General features: G+C 40.1%; 2 protein-coding genes and 1 non-coding gene across 3 annotated transcripts; 1 reads left to right on the forward strand and 2 right to left on the reverse strand.

Moving 5' to 3' along the window:
- Nucleotides 1–500: 500 nt before the first annotated feature.
- LOC138894542 (uncharacterized) lies at nt 501–1,337 on the reverse strand. The gene is made up of 2 exons (XM_070179246.1): nt 1,074–1,337; nt 501–992 (listed from the first exon to the last, which is right to left on the reverse strand). The coding sequence occupies exons 1-2, from the start codon at nt 1,335–1,337 to the stop codon at nt 501–503; spliced, it is 756 nt and encodes a 251-aa protein (XP_070035347.1).
- Nucleotides 1,338–2,174: 837 nt separating this feature from the next.
- LOC117278954 (small nucleolar RNA R71) lies at nt 2,175–2,281 on the forward strand. Its single transcript, XR_004509336.1, has one exon. It is a non-coding gene; the product is annotated as a small nucleolar RNA R71 (small nucleolar RNA).
- Nucleotides 2,282–5,087: 2,806 nt separating this feature from the next.
- LOC104105070 (acetolactate synthase 1, chloroplastic-like) lies at nt 5,088–7,905 on the reverse strand. Its single transcript, XM_009613307.4, has 3 exons — nt 7,288–7,905; nt 6,510–6,902; nt 5,088–6,347 (listed from the first exon to the last, which is right to left on the reverse strand). Exons 1-3 carry the CDS (start codon nt 7,829–7,831, stop codon nt 5,308–5,310), a joined length of 1,977 nt encoding a protein of 658 aa, XP_009611602.1. The 5' UTR covers nt 7,832–7,905; the 3' UTR covers nt 5,088–5,307.
- Between the last annotated feature and the right edge of the window lie 12,521 nt (nt 7,906–20,426).

A 20,426-nucleotide genomic window follows, 5' to 3' on the forward strand; every position in this document is an offset into this window, starting at 1 on the left:
TAATACCCTTAATGTCTGCAATAGTCCAACCAATTGCAGTTTTGCACTCCATTAATACCTACAAAAGTTGTTCTTCCTGCACATCTAACAAACCAGATGAGATAATAACATGTAAAGTTGAGTTAGGTCCTAAGAAAGCATACCTGAGATGAGGTGGTAGCGGTTTCAGTTCCAACTGTGGTGGCTTTTTGATCGATGGCTTAGCTGGAGGAGTCTTTCTTTCTTCTAAGTGCAAAGACTCAAATTCGAGCTCTCTTTTCCAGAACCCTTGGCCTTCAAGAGCCAGCACCCATTCCGCCAAGTCCTCTCCATCTACTTCTTCTAAGTTCATGAGACATACTGCTAGAGGGTCTTCAGCGTTCAGAGTCATCTTCCTCCTCCAAAATTACATCCACAACTTCTATTAGAGAGCAGTTAGCAAATTTACTTGGTCACCGCATAGACTTCTACACATTGAATATTATCTCTTTATCATTTAGTCTCATTTTTAGCTCTCCAGTTTAACAATCAATTAGAGCTCTTCCAGTGGCCAAGAATGGCCTTCCCAAAATTATGGGAATCTCCTCGTCAACCCTGCAGTCCAGAATGACAAAATCTACTGGAAACACAAACTTTCCAACCTGCACTAGTACATCATCAAGGATACGTGATGGCCTCTTCACTGTCCGGTCGACTAGCTGTAGTAATATGGATGTGGGTCTTGCTCTTCCAATACCTAACCTTTTGTAGATAGCCAAGGGCATCAAGTTTATGCTTGCCCCCAAATCACACAATGCTTTAGCAAAAGTATAGCTGCCTATTGTGCATGGGTTTGTGAAGCTTCCTGGGTCTGACAACTTCTCAGCTATGGGTCTCGTCACGACAGCACTACAAGTATGGGTTAGTGTAACAGTGGCCAAGTCTTGAAAGTCGAACTTGCGAAACATCAAATCCTTCATTATTTTGGTATACCCAGGCATCTCCCTCAAAGCGTCAATCAGTGGAATGTTCACCTGGATTTGTTTCAACATCTCCATGAATTTCTTATACTGCTCATCCTTCTGATATTTGGCCAATATCTATGGGAATGGTACTGGAGGTCGCTTCCTTCCTGTGATTTGAGTTTCATCCTGCTCAGGCGCTACTTCTACTGTCGTTTCTTGTGCTACCTCAGTTTCCTTCGCAACCTCTTTTTCTTTGCTTGTGCTCTCTTGTGCATGTTGTATAGGCACCTCAGTTAATCTTGTTGAATCATCTACCTCAATGGGTACTGTCACAAGTGTTTCAGTTGGTCGGCTTTCGAGAGCAATTTCTTGCTCTAGATCTAGGACTCTACCATTTCTTAGACTTACTGCCATAAGCTATTTCGGGCCCTGCTCTTTTGGATTGACTTGTGTGTCTGCAAGTAACGTCCCTTGGGGGCGATTATTCAGAGCCATTGATATCTGTCCTAATTGAATCTCAATGCCTTTTATCGTTGATTCGTGTGCGTCCACTCTCTCTTGCATTTTCCATTGGACCCAATTAATTATTGCAGCATTCCTTTAATTTCAGACAACCCATCATCTTGTCTCACTATTTGCTGTTGTTGAGGTTGTTGATAAACTAGCTACTGATTTTGCTGGTTGTATCCCTGTTGCCTTTGGTACGGCACAACTTGACCCTGTGGTGGCATAGCTCCAGGATTGTTGCTATTATTGTACTGCTGTTGTGCTGGTCTATATTGCTGATTCTATTGCCCCCAATTCTGACCACCTTGGCTCTATCCTCCATAGTTGGCCACATAGTTCATATCTTCCTGATAGTGCTGGTTGTCACTTTCCGCACTCCAAGAGCATACATATGGTTGGTTAATGCATGGTGTACATAATCCCCCATTAGTCGTGTCAACTATGTGTAGCTACTGCTTCGGGCCTGGTTCATCGATCTTTTTGGTGATGATACTCATTTGCATCATCAGAGTGGCCATATTTTCGGCTATGGAGTTGTTTGGGTCCAAAGCCACTGAGTGAATGACAGAAGTGATCGTAGAGTCTTTTGTCATCCATCTTGAGTTTTGAGCCATTTTATCAAGTAGGATCTTGCATTCTCTGAATGATTTGCTCAAAAATGCTCCACATGCTGAAGCATCAACATTGGCCTTTAAGCCGTCTGCCAATCCCATGTAGAACCTCTGCCCCAACATCTGATCTGGAATGCCATGATGTGGACACTTAACCAGCATACCCTTGAACCTCTCCCACGTTTCTTGTAGTGTTTCTGTTGGTCTATGCTTGAAGCTCAACATCTCAACAATTTGTTTGGCAGTCTTATTGGGTGGGTAGAACTTGTTCAAAAATTGCTTGACTAATTCCTCCCAAGTAGTGATGGAGTTTATGGGGAGTGAATTAAGCCAAGTCTGAGCCTCTCCCGTCATCGAGAATGGAAACAATAACAGCTTTATTTCTTCTAGTGTCACATTAGATTGCCTTTGTATGACACATATCGACAGAAAATTTTTCAGATGCTGTTGAGGATCTTCAATATAAGACCCTGAGAACAGTCCCTTGTTCTGCAACAAATGTAGCATGTTGTTTGTGATTTGAAATGATTCCGCTTGTATCTAAGGGACTGCAATTGTGGTTGCCAGATTTTTGGCAGTGGGTTGTGCCCAATCATATAATGCTGCTTCTGGCACAAGAGGCACCACACCCTAATTGTTCGGGTCATTCTCATTATTTCTGTTATTTGAATTTTCTATTCTGTCATCCATGTCTGGTTCGATTTGTTCTGTTGAGTTCTGTTGCTGTTTTCCCTTCTTGTTTGGACGATTTAATGCCTTGAAAACTTTCTCAGGATCTGATAATGCTTCGAACAATTCACCAGTTCTTGAGGAGTTTCTAGGCATGCACCTATAACACCCAAGACTACAAACGTTAGAATTTCAATGTATTTAGTTTAAAGTAAAGAATATTGACTACACTAAGAATTCTAGCACTTCTTTTAGCTGCAATTAATAACACTGTTAAGTTTCCCGGCAACCATGCCAAAATTTGATCACACCCAACTATGCTTTATAAAAAGAACTAAGCGGTCATTGCAAATATATTCCGGTTAACAAGTTCGGAGTCGAATCCCACAAGGAATTAACCTATTAAGCACAACTACTAGACTCGTACAAATTCACGCAATCAATATTCAGAAATATTTAAATAACAAATTGGATGTTTACTAACTAAATATCACGTAATGAAAATGCAGTAATTAATAACTAACTACGAACAGGTTGTAGACAAGAATTGGAATGGTCTAAGGTTCTGATTTTCCCTATTGTCGGAATCCTTTCCGCTATATTTTCTATAAATCTGCCTAAGTTTTTTCTACCGATCATGAGCTCTCTGAGTGTCGTAATTCTCTCCCGAGTAACTACCACAATTTACTAGACATATTCTTCTGAATTACGCTAGTTGGCACTAAGTTACGACTCACTCGGATCGCACCAAGGTTTCGTTATTCCTAATCCCACTTTTAAACCCTCCGTATTGATCCCTCATATATGTTAGGAGTGATATTATTCAACAATTACCTAAATATGCACTTTCTTCCAAGTAATACACACTAAATAGGCACAGTCGATTGAGAGCTCTTCAACCAACCATAATATAAACGTAGTTGAACAAATAGAGAAAAACTACGGCAAATCTATATTAACGTAACAAGAAATTCATCCTCCAATAGGTTCCATCAAAACCCTAGATTAGAAGTTTAGCTACTCATACTCATAGTAGCAATTTTTCAAGTATTTTACATAAATAAATTACAAAGTAAAGATAAAGGAATGTAGAAATCAATGATTCTTTCCCCCAACGGGTGTTCCACGAGCTATTCTTGCCTCCGGTCAAAAAATTCTCTCAAAAGTGGTGTTTAATATCTATTTATACGTGTAGGAAAAGACCTAAACGACATGGCCCTAGTCCTAGTCAAACAGGGAGACGAACTAAGCCTTCAAAATCCGGATCAGGCTCGCCTCAGACCATGCCTCGCGAGGATCCACGCGAGATGAACCTCGCCCCAGACGATGCGACGCTTGCCTACACGCGAGCTCAAACTCGCCTTATCCCTTGCGTTGCCTGCTCCCACGCAAGCTCAAAGGCTCGCCTCGCCAGCTCTAACGCGAGCTCAATAGCTCGCTTCGCCAACTTTCTCATTTTTCCGCTGCTCACTTCTTTCTTTCTTCTTTTCAACTGTTTTCGAGCACGCTTTAGACTTTAAATATTCCTTTTGCTCTACTTTTATCTCCAATGTACCTACACATAAAATAGACTCCATTACGCGCAAATAAAGTGTAGTTTAACATTAAAGCACATAAAATGTAAGGTAAATAATGTACTAAAATATGGAATTATAGCCACACATCAGTCCGTCTTTTTATTTTTTGGAAAATTTTCAGGGAAACCTGAGGTCGCTATTTGTTAGGTGCGCACTAAGTAACCTGCTCACTGTGCAATAGCTCGCAAACCATAAGGTGTAAACCGTATTAGGTAAGCTCGGTGCGACAAGCTCTGATTGAAGAGGCTGCTGGTGAGGGGAACGATCACAGGTCTCCCATGTGGGAACCACTCACACAATCAACTCAGCCAAAGCTTGCGGGCTTGATCAGTACGTCTTCTCCTTGTGGATTCTATAAGGTCACCTGTCGAAACCAGCAGAGGAATAGGGAATAAATAGAACAGTACGACCTATCATAGTAACTAAATTTATCATTTGTGGATAATTAGAGATGCCACTTTGTCAACAAACGCAAAGGAACTCAATTGACACAGGCTAACAAAGAAACCTTCAATTTGTTTTTGCAAGAAACTAAGACAATATTTTACTGAAAGCACTAAACTAGTCTATCAAAAACCAATCTTCAGAGTACCAAAAGAGAACTAGGACCTCCAAAAATTGAAGGGGAAACAGATGCAGACTATAGAGAATTAAACATAGTAGCTGAACTAATATTCCCATTCAAATTGATAGAGATTATACAAAAATTTATATGCAAACATAATAAGTAAAGCATCAAACTAATAAGTACAATAGCGGCAATAAGCAAGGCCACAGCATCAAACTAACATCAACCAAACTGATAAACCATCTTTGTTTTTCCTCATAAAAGTTCATTTAAAGTAATAAAAGGCACAAACTAGCCATATATTCATCATTCTAAATTCAAGACTAATAGATACTATTAATTGATCTGTGCATCTCTCTTATTACTTTTATGTATCCCATGTTCTTCGTAAACAATTTGATCCTTAATTCTATGATTAAATCCGAATTTGTGGGAAGTCTTGGTTTGCAAAGTCAGTAGGAAGATCTCCCATCGCCCTCCGTGATCACATCCTTGAAAGCACCACCACTAGGAATCATAGGTAAAACATGTTCCTGGTGAGGTGTAATCACATCCAACAAGTAAGGTCCAGGAGTGTCTAACATTTTCTGAATGGCAGCTCTAACATCACTCTTTTTTGTCACCCGAGCACCAGGTATATCACAAGCTTCCGCAAATTTCAACATATCAGGAAAAATCTCTGCTTCATTTGAAGGATTTCCAAGATAAGTGTGTGCTCTATTAGCCTTGTAGAATCTATCCTCCCACTGAACCACCATTCCCAGGTGTTGATTATTCAGAATCATCATCTTAACAGGAAGATTCTCCACTCTAACTGTTGCTAATTCTTGCACGTTCATCATGAAACTTCCATCACCGTCAATGTCTACAACAATTGCATCTGGTCTTGCAACAGCTGCTCCAATTGCAGCAGGCAATCCAAATCCCATTGCACCTAATCCACCAGATGTCAACCATTGCCGCGGATTTTTGTACTTGTAATATTGAGCAGACCACATCTGGTGTTGGCCTACACCAGTACTTATTATGGCATTCCCATTAGTTAATTCGTCAAGGACCTGAATTGCATATTGTGGAGGAATGGCTTCACCAAAAGTTTTATATTTCAAAGGGTACTTTAATTTTTGCTCTGTCAACTCTTTCGTCCAAGGAGAGAAATTCAGCTTCAGCTTACCTATTTTGCGCTCCAATATTGAATTCAAACCCTGTAATGCTAACTTAATATCTGTACAAATGGATACATGAGGTAGCTTGTTCTTTCCAATTTCAGCAGCATCAATGTCAATGTGAACAATCTTTGCTCGGCTTGCAAAAGATTCTAATTTGCCCGTGACACGGTCATCAAACCTCACTCCAAATGCTAGAAGCAGATCACTACTATCCACAGCATAGTTAGAATAAACAGTACCATGCATCCCTAGCATTTGAAGTGAAAGCTCGTCCCCTGTTGGAAACGCTCCTAGACCCATCAAAGTACTGGCGACCGGAATGCCTGTACAACAATAACAATAATAACACCTCAATTCTAAGCAAGTTGATGCCGACTATATAAACACTTATTGTCGCTTCATTTAAACTCATTTCAAATTAATATAATACAAAATAAAAGTACTAGAAGTTATCTATATTTTTTATTGGATGCTGGAATATATACCTGTGAGTTCCACAAAACGCCTTAACTCCTGGCTGGATTGTAAACAACCACCACCAACATATAAAACTGGTTTCTTTGATTCAGAAATTAGTCTAACAATTTGCTCCAAAAGCATCTTATTAGGTGGATCAGGAAATCTGGAAATGTAACCTGGCAACTTCATTGGCTGATCCCAGTGTGGAATCACCATTTGTTGCTGAACATCTTTAGGAATATCAATTAAAACCGGTCCAGGTCGGCCTGATCGCGCTAGATAAAACGCTTCGCGCACAATCCTGGGTATATCATTGACGTCCATAACAAGATAATTATGCTTGGTAATTGATCTAGTTACCTCAACAATTGGAGTTTCTTGAAATGCGTCTGTCCCAATCATCCTACGTGGTACTTGACCTGTAATAATAAGATTAGTCGCACTGACGAAATTTTAATTAATTAAACTTTTCAACGGCGCTGGTCGGAAAACTATAAAAAATATTTGTTTCTTTTGAAATACTGGGAATAGTTATCGAGAAAAGGTTCAAATTTGTTTATGTACTATGGAATTACTCCATTTCACCCTCAAACAAATGGAATTACTCCATTTGTTTAAAATTACTTGGAATTCTATTGTGGTAGGCAAGAAAGACACTTTTCCTAACGGCTGGGTAAGATGTGGTACAAACTAGAGGACAAAGTTGTTCAATTGCGGATAGTAGAGGACAAATTTGACCCTATTTTCAAAATTATTTTAATAGTTAGACAGCAACATGGACAAAAAATTATTGAAAAAAATGACCTGTAATAGCAACAATTGGAACACTATCAAGGAGAGCATCAGCAAAACCGCTAACAAGATTAGTAGCGCCGGGGCCAGAGGTGGCCATACAAACACCAGGGAATCCAGTGGCGCGTGCGTATCCCTCAGCAGCGAAAATACCGCCCTGTTCATGACGTGGCAATACATTTCGGATGGTTCTAGAACGGGTGAGAGCCTGGTGAATTTCCATTGAAGTACCACCAGGGTAAGCAAATACATTTGTGACGCCTTCGCGTTCAAGCGCTTCAACCAGAACGTCACATCCTTTTCTGGGTTCGTCAGGGGCAAACCGGGAAATAAATGTCTCGACAGTTGGAGCAATATTTGGGGTTATTGAGAGAGCGTCGGTAATGGTAAAACGGCGGTTGCTGAGGGTAAGGCCGGCCGGATAAGAGGTTTTATGTAAAAATGAAGTCTGTGGAAAAGGGAAGAAAGTTCTGGAAAGAAGCTTATAAGGAGAAGAAGAAGTAAGAGGGTTGCTATAGAAAGCGGAGGAGGAAGGAGTTGGAGAAGCTGCCGCCATTGTTGAGGGACAAATGCATGAAATTAAGAGAGGTCAGTTTCACAGCTGAGATTTGAGAGTCCACTTTATACTAAATGGAATGTTGATATATAATTAAGACGCTAGCATAGGGTGCATCACGAGACTCAAAAGAGAATGGAAATTGCATTAGAGAGCAAACGATTTTTATTATTACAGTATAACTGATCTAAAAAGTACTAATCGTAATAAAAGAAAAAATTGACTTTGATACGGGTCCAATGAATTTAGGCAGGAAATTAAAGTGATAAAAATAGCGGCATAATATCAACTCGATCAAGCCACATCAAGGATTCAGGTTGTACTATAATGGGTAGCCGTCAAAAGTAGTAGCAGCTTTTTAACAAAGTTCAAATGTAGAGGTACCGCTTTCTGCAGCCAACATTTACACTGTTCTGCCAACTTTTAGCTAACTTCTTCCAACATCTAGAAACCAAACTTCTACAGATCATCTCGATCTCCGTTTGATGCACGCCGTATAATTAAGTTTCATTAGTGCGTCAATCAGGAAAAAAAATATTTTTGTACGCATCATGTTTGCACCACAACGTGAATATGCTTGTCTTTGAGTCGAGAGTGTGGAAATAACCTCTCTATCTGTCCAATGTAACTGCATGATCTGTCAGACTCCAGTTATAAAATTTCATTGAATATATTGTTGTTGTGTTAATTGATGTAAAAAAGTAATTTAATACCCCTCATTTCCTTTGACTAGTCCGATTTAGTAAATAAATAAAAAATTATTATTTTCTTCTAATATTACTTTTAGCTTGTATTAAATTTCCACACTTCTCAAATTTATTGGAGTTACAACTTTAAAAACCATTAATAAGGATAATTAAGTAAAACAAAACCTTAATAAGATCAGACTATCTATTTGCCAAGTATGAAATCGGATGTAATATTGACGGAGAGCAATTACACCTTTTCAAATCTCAAGTTGAAAGTGAAAATTACTAGTAGTAATTACTAGTTACATGATGTGTAGGTAATTTTTTAAATTCTCTTTCATTCTTAATTTTTCAAATATAATATTCTCTTCACACTCTATCTCTTCCATTTCAACTATGCGGAGAAATACTTGTTAAAAACACTTTGGTGTTTCGTGTCTTACTAGCTTCTTTTTCTACTTTCTTTTAGTGCAATATAGTGAAAATATATCTAAACACATACATATTTTTTTGTTTTTTAAAAAATGGGACAATTCTAAATTTCATTATATTCACCCGAGTAGGAAGATGATACTGATTACTCTTTACGATAGTATTACTTACCAATTTATAATTATTAACATTATTTTTTTCAAAAATATGTATATTTTAGATATACTTAATAAGTTATAAAAAAATTACTAATATTTTTTATATGCACATATATTCGTCACACATTAAAGTTTTACCTTTTCCATCTAAAAAAAATTATTTAATTTTACTATTAACTTTAGTTTAAAATAAAAATATATGATTATGTAATTACACACCTGTGCAACCAAAGATGGCACATTAAATTATAGTTTAATTACGTATGGCAAACAAATATATCCAGGCAATTTTTACTATATTGTGTAACTTTTAAGATTACACCAAATCCAATTACAAAGTGTCTTTTCAAATAGACTCCAAGAAAAACATTTTAATTACAATACCACATTTGAGATTACAGAAGTTGTAGCAACAGCACGTATATTAGTACGTAGAATCCTAATACCACGTAGTAGAGAGTTATTTATTTGCATTTGTAAATAAAATTTCAAACATCTCTAGAATAAGAAACAAACCATGTCCTAGACGTGGTATACTCCTAGTTGTCGTGAGGATTGTTCTTTTTCTTGTTATTCTTGAAAGTAGAAGTCACAACTTTCCCAATCTTTTCAACAGCCATGGCCTTCACTGATTTTTGCTCTTTCGGGAACACACTCCCACTCTTGGCTTTGTGTGGAAATACTCCATTAATTCCAACGTGTGTTTTCTCTCCTCCACAAGCACCCGTCACTTCTCTTCCTTTTCCTTTAGCTCCCTTATCAGCCATATCTCTCTCTCACTTCCTCTAGATATCACTTTATGTGAAGCTAGCTATATATGTTTGTGAGAAGAGCTAGCTTACTTTCTTACTTTGTGATTATTTGGAGGAAATGCAAAGACTTTATATAGGGAGCTAACGCTTTGTTTGTTGTCTCTCGTGAAATTTCTGGGTGAACCTCACGTAAGGTTAATAGGAGATTCATGTTTATTTCTTGCATGATGTGTGTGTATATGTGTGTTTGTGTGTTGTTTAATTTATGTGTATTTCTGATGTTTATTTAGTCATGGTCAATCATCTAAAAATTTAAAGACTAATGTTTAATCTTTTGGCTTTTTGCAGACACAGCAGAACGAATGTGTGTAGGCCAGTCACGTATGAATGTGAAGATTATTGTTCTTTTGCACTGTGTGTATGTGTATGTCAGTGTGTTAGACTTCAATATTCGAATTTCTTCTTGATTATACAGTAACTCACTGTATCACTGTATGTGTCCGCGTGGTGTGCGCGTTAGAATTTATTTTTTTAAAGCGGGAGGAGCCACATCAAATTACTTGGAATACAGTTTGAGCCCAAAAAGAATGAAAAACTATGTACACATTTGTCGTCATAGGAAAAGGAAATTTAAAGGAAACAGTTAAGGGTCAATGATACTAGTATGACCCCTATGTATCAAAAGCTACACCAATTCCTTTACTCTAGTTTAAATAGATTCTCAGTAAATCCTTATCGTATTATTTTCAGGGTTATAATTAACCAATCTTTTTCTTAATACAACAAACCTACTTTTATCTAGGATGTCGTCAACGCTGCGATTTAGACGATTATCTTAAGAAAATTTCCCCGTATCAATTTTCTGGTAACTCTACTGTGTACGATTAAAATTAAACTTTTCGAAAACCATCATGCTTATCTTAGTTTCTCTTGGTACGAGATACAGTTAATATTGATATTTTAGCTATAAAATGTGACGTAAGCATTGTTATTAGGATGCCTCATTTCTTAATTATGTAAAATAATAGTAACAAGTTTTAATATAACACATGCATAAAATATAGATTGAGTATATGTTTGTTAAATAGAATTTTTCATTACTACAAGAGCTTGTATACATGCAATACTCGAGCAAGATTTTGATTTACAGGGCAAAGGTTACAAAAACGTAGATAGTGTATATTCCTTTTATTGTTATAAATAGAACGTAAATTGTATAGGGTAAAATCGGTTCATATGAAATACTCGAATAATAAAGCGACACGTGAAATCAGAGACGGGCGAAAAAGGAGGCAAGTGGAAATCAAGACCGGGGATAGCAACTTCGGTTGGCACCGGGCATACCCCGAGGGGAATATCGCTAACGAGGACAAATGAATATTTGCCACTCGATGACATTCAATGAAGAATATTCCTCAGTATTAAATACGCAATCCGTTACAGAGATTTTTTGCATTCATAGTGTGTCGTTACACATTCATCAATGGCCCTCATAATTGTCATTTAAGAGGGCTTGATCCTAGGACCTTGTTCCCTAGGTGTAGTTATAAATAGTGACTTCAACAACCATTGTAAGGGAGGAAAATTATGACAAACTTATGCTACACATTATTCTAAGCTCAATAATACTTTACTTCCAGTCTATTGATATTCTTATAGCTGTCTTCGGAAGCCTTGCTCCCGGAATCAAGCTGTTTGATGTCTTATTTCGATTTCAACGCTAAGTCTTACATTTTATATAATTTATTTATCATTTTGGGATCAAATTAAGTCTTGTCTATAAACCAAGTTATAAATTCAACTGTACTGTTTTACGGGTAAACAGTTTGACGCCCACTGTGGGGCTTAGACAATTGCGTAATTGAGTTGATCCTTGCATCTATTACTAATCTGTTTGATTATTTGTTTCTTAGCAAAAAATCGTAAAATATTGCAAATAACAATATCAACATCGCACACAACATTGAGGCATAAGGAAATCTGCCCCAACACGAAGATTCGATCAGTGACACCCGCAACGAGGAGGACGTGATCATGCCGGTCCATGGCGGGTAATATCCATGACACGTACGAGAGGCAATTCCTGATAATACTGAAGATGAGCACGTTGCAGAAATAGTGAGAATCCTGAGAGAACAACAAAAGGCTATTATGGGCCATCTCTAGCAGCAAGACCAGGTCATGACAGAGTTGAGGCAAGCATTGTCGGGCGCATCGAAAAATACGAATGGAAGAGGCCCAGTTCCTCCTGGTGCTCCCGCAAATCAAATAGCACAAAGGGTTGATAACAACACCCGAGGGGCGAGGTCGGATGGGGAGGGGGGGGGGAGCGGATCTGGTAACAACAACGGGAATGATCCTTTAAAAACCGAGATCATGCAGTTTATGAGGGAAATAAACGCCTGAATAGACCAAATTTCGGGTGTGCCGCTAGTGTTGAAGGGACTAGTCTCAAAGAAATACACCCAGTTGCCGTTCAAATCAAGCGCGGAACCAGAGATAATCCTAAAACTGTTCAAAATGCCAGACGCACTAAAATATGATGGGACTTCGGATCCTCAGGAGCTCATCACCACCTACACAACGGTGGTGAAAGGAAACGACTTAGCTTCACACTAGATTTAGTCAGTCATACCGAAAAAGTTTGAGGAAACCCTCACATAAGTGGTCCATCACATGGTATTCACTTTTACCCGAGCACTTAATAGATTCCTTTGAGATACTCGCGGATTCTTTTATTAAGGCCCATGCCGGGGCCAGGAAGGTACATGCCTGGAAGGCCAACATATTCAGAATTGCGCAAGGAGAATACGAGTTGTTACGAGAGTTCGTGACCAGACTTCAGAATAAAAAGATGCTGCTACCGGCCATGCCAGATGAATGGGCAGCTGAGGCATTTACTAAGGGGCTGAACCCGAGGAGCTCCGACACTTCCTATAAACTAAAAGAAAGCCTGCTTGAGTTCCAACTACATAGGTAGATGTTTACAATGCTACGAATCAAAGATAAGAATAGAAGATGACCGACTGGATTTTACGGCATCAACCAAGAGACGACATCGAGAGAAGAACAAGGAAAAGTCGAAGGATAATTTCGACACATATCGGCGATCTCTAAGGGCTAATTTTTTTACCTATAAAAGGGCCGAAGGACATGGCAGAGGTTTTCGGTCGGCGGACAGGTTCACTACTGATAGAAGAGCTGACCGTGGCCGGAATAACAGGTCATTACAGGACAAAGAGATATTAGGCTCCCGGGATTCCACCTACCCTGGGTTGTTCGAGTATAATTTCAATGTTAGCGTAGCGGAGTTGGTATCGGCAACGAGGAACATTTAGGAAGCACAGTTCCTGATGCTGATGAGATCTGATCATAGTCAGATAGATCCTAATTTATGGTGTGAGTATCATGGGACTTACGGCCACTGGACTGGGGACTGCCGATATCTACGCGAGGAGGTGGAGACACTTCTCAAAAACTGCCATCTCAGAAAGTTCTTAAGATACCAGGATAAAAATAACTACAGTCGCTACCGGGATAATGCAAAGCCCTCGAATATAGGATAAGATCCTTCTCGACTAACAATGAACATGAGTTTCGGGGGAGACGAGATTAATGGTGTAACCTTTTCAGGGCTAAAGACTCCGGGAAGTCGCCGAGGACGACATCACCTTCACAGAGGAGGATGTCGATGGACTCATATTACCGCACAATGATGCCCTGGTAATTTCTCTTATTGTTTTAGATTTTAAAATTAAATGTATTTTGGTGGACCCAGGAAGATCAGCCAATATCATTCAATGGAGAGTGTTGGAGCAAGCCAAATTAACCGGAAGCATCGTCCCAACCACAAAGCTCCTCGCCGGGTTCAATTTAGTAAGTATGACAACCCGAGGGGAGATCCTGCTGCCCACAAACGCCGAAGGGGTTATGAAGACTACCTTGTTTGAAGTAGTAGACGGCGAAATGTGCTACAACATTATTCTTGGCAGACCATGGCTACACACGATGAAGGTTGTACTATCAACTTACCATCAACTCCTGAAATTTCCAACCCTAGAGGGAATTAAACAAATAAGAGGAGATCAACCGACAACAAGGGAGAAGAATGCGATCTCGTTTTCCAGCAGTAAAGGGAAGGAACATGCAGCATAGCAATTACAGGAACCGACGCCCGCTCCCGAACCAAACAAAGTCGACAAAGGGGAAGAGCCATCGGAATCCTATAATGTACCAAGGTATTTTCAGGTACTGGAAGAAACAGACACAACCAAATCCACTGTAGAAGAACTCGAACAAGTCACATTATTCGAGAAGTTCTTAAAGACAACGTTCCACTTGGGAACAAGATTAAACTCGCAGCTCAGGTCAGGATTTATAGAATTTCTTAAAATTAATGTTGATTGTTTTGCATGGTCACATGCGGATATGATAGGTATTCCGCTAGAGGTGGTCGTGCCCAAGTTAAGCTTGGACCCCAACATCCCTCCAGTAAGGCAAAAGAAGCGCCCAATTGTCGAAGTCAGAAACAGGTTTGTCAAAGAAGAGGTAACTCGATTGCTTGATATCGGTTCAATTCGGGAAGTAAAGTATCCCGAATGGCTGGCTAACGTAGTGGTACTTCCAAAAAGGAATAATAAATTTTGCATGTGCGTAGATTATAAAGATATGAATAAGGCATGCCCAAAAGACTCGTTCACATTTTCAAACATTGATCAAATGATTGATGCAACAACCAGACTCTAGTTGATGAGTTTCCTCGATGCCTATTCCGGGTACAACCAAATTAAAATGAACCCGAAGGATCAGGAAAAGACTTCGTTCATAACGAACTTTGGCACATATTGCTATAATGTGATGCCTTTGGGGCTTAAAAATGGTGGATCCACTTATTAGAGGCCCGTGAACAAAATGTTCGAAAAGCAAATAGTGAAAACAATGGAAGTTTACATAGATGATATGCTGGTTAAGTCTTTGAACGTAGGTGACCATCTGAAACACCTCTAGTAAACCTTTAACATCCTAAGGAAGTACAACATGAAGATTAACCTCGAAAGTGTGCATTCGGAGTCAGCTCCGAAATTATTTTGGGTTTCCTAGTGTCACAAAAGGGGATCGAAGTCAATCCTGATAAAATTAAAGCCATCGAGGAAATTTCCGACAAGCTGAAAAATGTGAAGGAAGTCCAAAGGTTAACTGAAATACTGACCGCTCTAAGTAGGTTCATTTCTCGATCTTCAGAAAAATGCCAATATTTCTTCTCACTTCTAAAGAAGAAGAACAACTTCGAATGTACTCTGGAATGCCAACAGGCCCTAAAAGACCTAAAAAAGTACTTATCAAGCCCTCCGTTACTATCAAAACCATAGGAGGGTGAATAATTGCTAATTTACTTAGAGGTCTCAGAGGTAGCAGTAAGTGTCGTTCTAGTCCGGAGAGACAAAGGTATGCAATCTCCTATCTATTATGTTAGAAAAAAATTTTCAGGAGTGAAAAATCGCTACCTGCACCTCGAAAAATTAGCCTTAGCTCTCGTAGTCATCGCTTGAAATCTTAGGCCTTATTTTCAATGCCACCCGATAGCCATGGTGATAAATATTTCCCTGCGGAATATCCTTCACAAACCTGAATTATGTGGGGAAGTCGAAATGAGTGAATTTAACATCGAGTATAAGCCTTGAATTGCGATCAAATCACAAGTTTTGGCCGACTTTGTGACCGATTTCAATCACGGACTACTGCCTTTGGCCACCAAAGAAGTGTGGATGGAGTCGGAAATGACATAAGGAGTTTGGAACTTGTTCATGGACGGAGCTTCCAACGTGAAAGGGCCCGGGCTCGGGGGAATATTAATTTTGCCCTCAGGAAAATCCCTTGAGGCATGCCATAAAAATTATTCCCTTGACTAACAATGGAGAGAAGTATGAGGCTTTGATTGTAGTACTTGAACTGGCACAGGGATAAGAATCCTAGGTCATTGAAATCAAATGCGATTCCCAAGTGATAGTAAATCAGGTATACGGGATCTTCGACACCAAAGAGGAACTCAAGCAACAATATGTGGTGAAAGTTCAGACTCTGCTTGCATGCTTCAGGGAATAGTCAATCACCCATATCCCGAGAGAAGAAAAAGCAAAAGCAGACACCCTGGCCAATCTGGGATCGTCCATGGAAATAAAGGGATCAGATTCCGATACTACCGTACAACTCATGCATTCGGTATTGGATGTGGATGATTATTATGAAGTAAATGCCACCAATTTGGTCTAGGACTGGAGAAATGAAATCATCGACTATCTCGGGCATGTCAAACTGCCCGAAGATCCAAAGGCATCCCGGGCACTCCGCACCAAAGCAGCTCGCTACAGCTTCTGGGTAGCCAGTTGTATAGAAAGTAATTTCAAGGCCCGTTGTCCCGATGCTTGGGAGACTCAAAGGCCAAATACTTGATGAGAGAAGTTCACGAAGGAGTTTGTGGAAATCACTTAGGTGCAGACTCATTAGTGTTCAAATTAGTTAGGGCAAGTTACCACTGGCCACAAATGGAACAAGACGTTAAGGCGTTCGTTTAGAAATGTGACAAGTGTCTACACCACATGCCGTTTGTACACCGACTGACATTACTATTGCATTCGGTATTATTGCCATGGCTATTCTTGAAATGGGGGATGTACATAGTCACTACGCTGTCGCCGGCTCCTGGTAGGGTAAGGTTTCTTTTTATTTTAACTGACTACTTGTCTAAGTGGGTTGAAGCAGGTCCTTACCAGAAAATTGGCAAGCGTGAAGTGGTCAATTTCCTATAGGAGAACGTAATTTACAGGTTTAGAATACCAAAGAAGATAACATGCGACAACGAGTCATAGTTCATAGGCGCAAAGGTCACAAAATTTCTTGAGGATATGAAAATCAAAAGGATCATATCTTCACCATAACATCCGATCGCAAATGGCCAAGCAGAGTTGACAAATAAGGTGATTATTCAAAATCTCAAAAAGAGATTAGAAGTAGCCAAAGGAAAATGGATCGAAGAGTTACTAGGAGTGCTATGGGCATACCAGACAACGACCAAGTCAAGCATGAGAGAGACACCTTTTTCTCTTATATACGGAGAAGAGGCCCTGATCCCGGTGAAAGTAGGAGAACCTACTATGAGATACTTCCGGGCAGATAAAGAAACAAATAATGAAGCATTGCTAGTCAAAATAGAGTTGCTTGACGAACGTAGGCGTACATAAGGATGGTGGCCCAGAAACAAAGAATTGAAAGATACTATAATCGAAGAGCCAATCTCCGTTATTTCAAAGTGGGAGACTTGGTTTTAAGAAAAGTGACTCAAAACACCCGAGAGATTAACTTAAGAAAGCTGGGTCCGACGTGGGAAGGCCCCTACTGGGTTTCAACTGCCACTGGGAGAGGATCATATGAACGGTAAAACCAAGATGGAGTAAAATTGTCGAGCAACTAGAATGTGGCACACCTCAAAAGGTACTATAGCTGATGAGCACCGCTTATACTGAAAGTATGTGCTGCACTCTTTTTTCCTTTGTCTAGTTTTTGTCCCAATTGAATTTTTCTGGCATGGTTTTTAATGAGGCAACAACGGAAAGCATACTACGATGGAAATTCTATCGGCAAAAATAATACCTTTAAATAAAAAGGCATGGAAACAACAAACCACTACGGGATGGTTAGATAGTCTTTGGCTCGATAGCAAAGTTCCTAATGGGAAACAAAGCTTGCTATCAGACCAAAAGCTATACGACCATTCACGAGTACCCTTTCACTACAAGCCATTGGGGATGGTTAGATAATCTTTTTCTCGGTAGCAAAGTTCCTAACGAGAAACGAAGCTTGCTATCGAACCAAGGATTATCCAATCATTCACTAGTGGAACCTTCAAATAAGCAAGACTTCTAGTATTCCAATTCACATTCTTCGCATTTGAACACTAGGGAGGGAAGATGATGTGAGAATGTGACAACCTGATTGCCATAGAAATTGAGACTACGAAATCAAAGAACAAAAATATATCATCAGGACCAGGGACTGCGCGGCCATCCCCGTAGAAATAAGTTGTATAAATTAGCCACAAGCATTGGCAATTTCTTTTTAGCAAAACGAATGCTTATGTACTTTTGAAGATAGAAGAAATAAAATAAAGTTCTTTTATTTTTATCTTGTGTCTTGTCTAAACGATGAATTAATTAATCAAGTACTTCAAATGCTAGTGTCGGAATGAACAGGAGACATCCTCTTCAAGAGAACCATAAACATAAGAGGGTCCTCTCTTATGAAACCCTCATAGTAAAGAGTTGGTTCCGAAAGAATTTATATTCGGAACCCAAATGCTATCGGGGAAAAATACACTTGACGCCTTCCATAATTCGAAGCAAAAAGTAAAATTTGCGCAATGCTTAAATGAAAAGCACTTTTATATAACAAACATGCCAAGGACCACAAGTACAAAAGTGTGAAAAGAAAACAATAAAGGGAAAAGAAAACAAAAAAACTTAACTACTGCATCCCTAGAACTCGGGGGAAGAGAAGTATCTGTGCCCCAAGAAAAAGTAGGCGGGTCTGCCGCCGACTCGAGATCTTGGCCTTCATCATTTTCCTCTTCAAATTCTTCCTCAGTTTCCATGAACTCAGAACTTGAACCATAAGAGTCAGTTGCATCGGACTGAGCCGGGAGGCGCCTTCGGGCGATTGACTCCAGTTCTCGGGCCTTGGCGATTTTGGCATCAAAATCAACAATGCCCGCTTTGGATTCTTCCAAGATTTTTCTCCTCATGCTATACATAGAATGTGTTTTCTCAATAATAAGGGAATCTGCTAGGCGCTGGAGTTCTGATTTAAGCTGATCAACCTCGGTTGAAAGGTTATCCAGCTCGAATCTTGTGGCCCTAAGGTTGAGATAAAGGTCACAGATAGTAGAGATATGAACCTTATTGGGTTCCATGACCCTCTTATACTTATCCTCCATCTAGGCACGCTTCTCCTCAGCAGCAACAAACTCTTCATCTTTGGAGTTCAAGGCTACCTCCAAGTTATTCAATCTCTCAGTAGAGGCAGCCTCGCACCCTCGGCAGCAGCAAGAACAATGTTTTGGACCTCAGACCATTTAGCCTTGGCTTCTTGAACTTTTATACTTAATTGGGAGGCTTCTTGGCTAAGGGTCATCACTTCATGTTCGCTCTGCTGCAATTGAACATCCAACTCACCGGCTTCAGCAGCTTGTGCTTCCAGTGCCAGGAGACGAGCAACAACTTGGTCCCTCTCGGCCAGCAGTTGATCCCACTCGGATGTCAGCTATTCTTTATCAAGGATCAACTTTCGAAGGTCCTCAGAAGTAAGGAAGTTGGCATGTGAAACAAAAACTCGAGTTAGAAATCTTGTCATAACAAATCAAGAGAAAACAGACAGCAAAGAGAACGAGTACTATACCACTGCTGCATTGTGCATGGGATTATTTATCATACACTCATTGTGCATGGCATTATTTATCATACACTCCCCCGAAAGAGAGTGTATTTTCTTCTTGTCTTTTTCTGAAGCTAATGGCTTCAGGTAATTGGCGAGTTCTACCGGCCGAGATAGGAGATAGCACTCGGCAGAAACCGAGAGGGAGACACTCCTCCTCCGTGAAGATCTGCAGAGGGCGGCGAATAATTATGCACCAAATTCCCATGGTTTGGGATTGGGAAGGAGGGACATCCTCTTCTCGTGTGTCTGCGGCCGGTGGGGGTGATATAGAAGTTGCTGGTGACGAGGGTATGACCGGCGTGGAAGGAGATGAAGCCGATGGTGTTGTGGGTTGAGAAGCAGATGCGACAAAGGCAGTACTGGTTGTAGGTTGCTCATCAACCAAAGATGAAAGAGGTTTGGTACTCAGACTCATAATACCGGGATCATCAGCTAGGGCTCTAAAGGGAGAATTGGCATTCTCCACTAAATCACACTCTCCGAGAGTGCTTGGGCATCGTCCCCGATTGGGGTTATAAGCTCTTCAGATTGAGCATTCTGTTGAGGTGATGAAGGTCATTTTCTCCTTTGTAAGGAAGCCCTTTCATCACTGGCTTCCACTTCATCATCAATCACCGCAGCGACAGCGACTCTCTCGTGTACGACTTTCTTTACCTTTTTATTTTTTCCATCGGTCGAGGAAAAGCACATTCTTTTTGGTTGCTTGCTCTCCGGTCGGGGACTCCGAGAGGAAGCACTTGCAGTGGAAGCGGCTCTGGTGGCGCCTTTTCGGGTGAAGGCCTCCTTCAGCAGCCTCTGCGGGATCAGCCAAAACATCATCCTCACGGATGTTGACTAATTTTCTTATACACTAAAATGAGATAAAGACAAGATTAGTTCGCGGGCCAACTTACCATGATTTTTGGCCTTCCACCTGTATTTGGGGGCCAGTTCTTTTCACTGACAGGTCTCAGGCATGGTAATATACAGAATCTTCTGGACCCAATAGTCCAAGCTTTCAACCCTTGGTGGTGTCCACCGAGTTGTTGAAATAGTGAAAATAGAAGAATCAATAACAACATGAAACAACCTTTCTTTC

The sequence above is a fragment of the Nicotiana tomentosiformis genome, chromosome 6 (genome assembly GCF_000390325.3).
Source record: "Nicotiana tomentosiformis chromosome 6, ASM39032v3, whole genome shotgun sequence".
Classification (NCBI taxonomy): domain Eukaryota; kingdom Viridiplantae; phylum Streptophyta; class Magnoliopsida; order Solanales; family Solanaceae; genus Nicotiana; species Nicotiana tomentosiformis.

Coding starts and splice junctions, on each gene's coding strand:
- LOC138894542 (XM_070179246.1), bottom strand. CDS start 1,337: ATGGCAGTAAGTCTAAGAAATGGTAGAGTCCTAGATCTAGAGCAAGAA. Junction 993..1,073: donor CAGGAAGGAAGCGACCTCCA/GTACCATTCCCA, acceptor AAACAAATCCAG/GTGAACATTCCACTGATTGA.
- LOC104105070 (XM_009613307.4), bottom strand. CDS start 7,831: ATGGCGGCAGCTTCTCCAACTCCTTCCTCCTCCGCTTTCTATAGCAAC. Junction 6,903..7,287: donor TCCAATTGTTGCTATTACAG/GTCATTTTTTTC, acceptor TTATTATTACAG/GTCAAGTACCACGTAGGATG. Junction 6,348..6,509: donor GCGTTTTGTGGAACTCACAG/GTATATATTCCA, acceptor ATTGTTGTACAG/GCATTCCGGTCGCCAGTACT.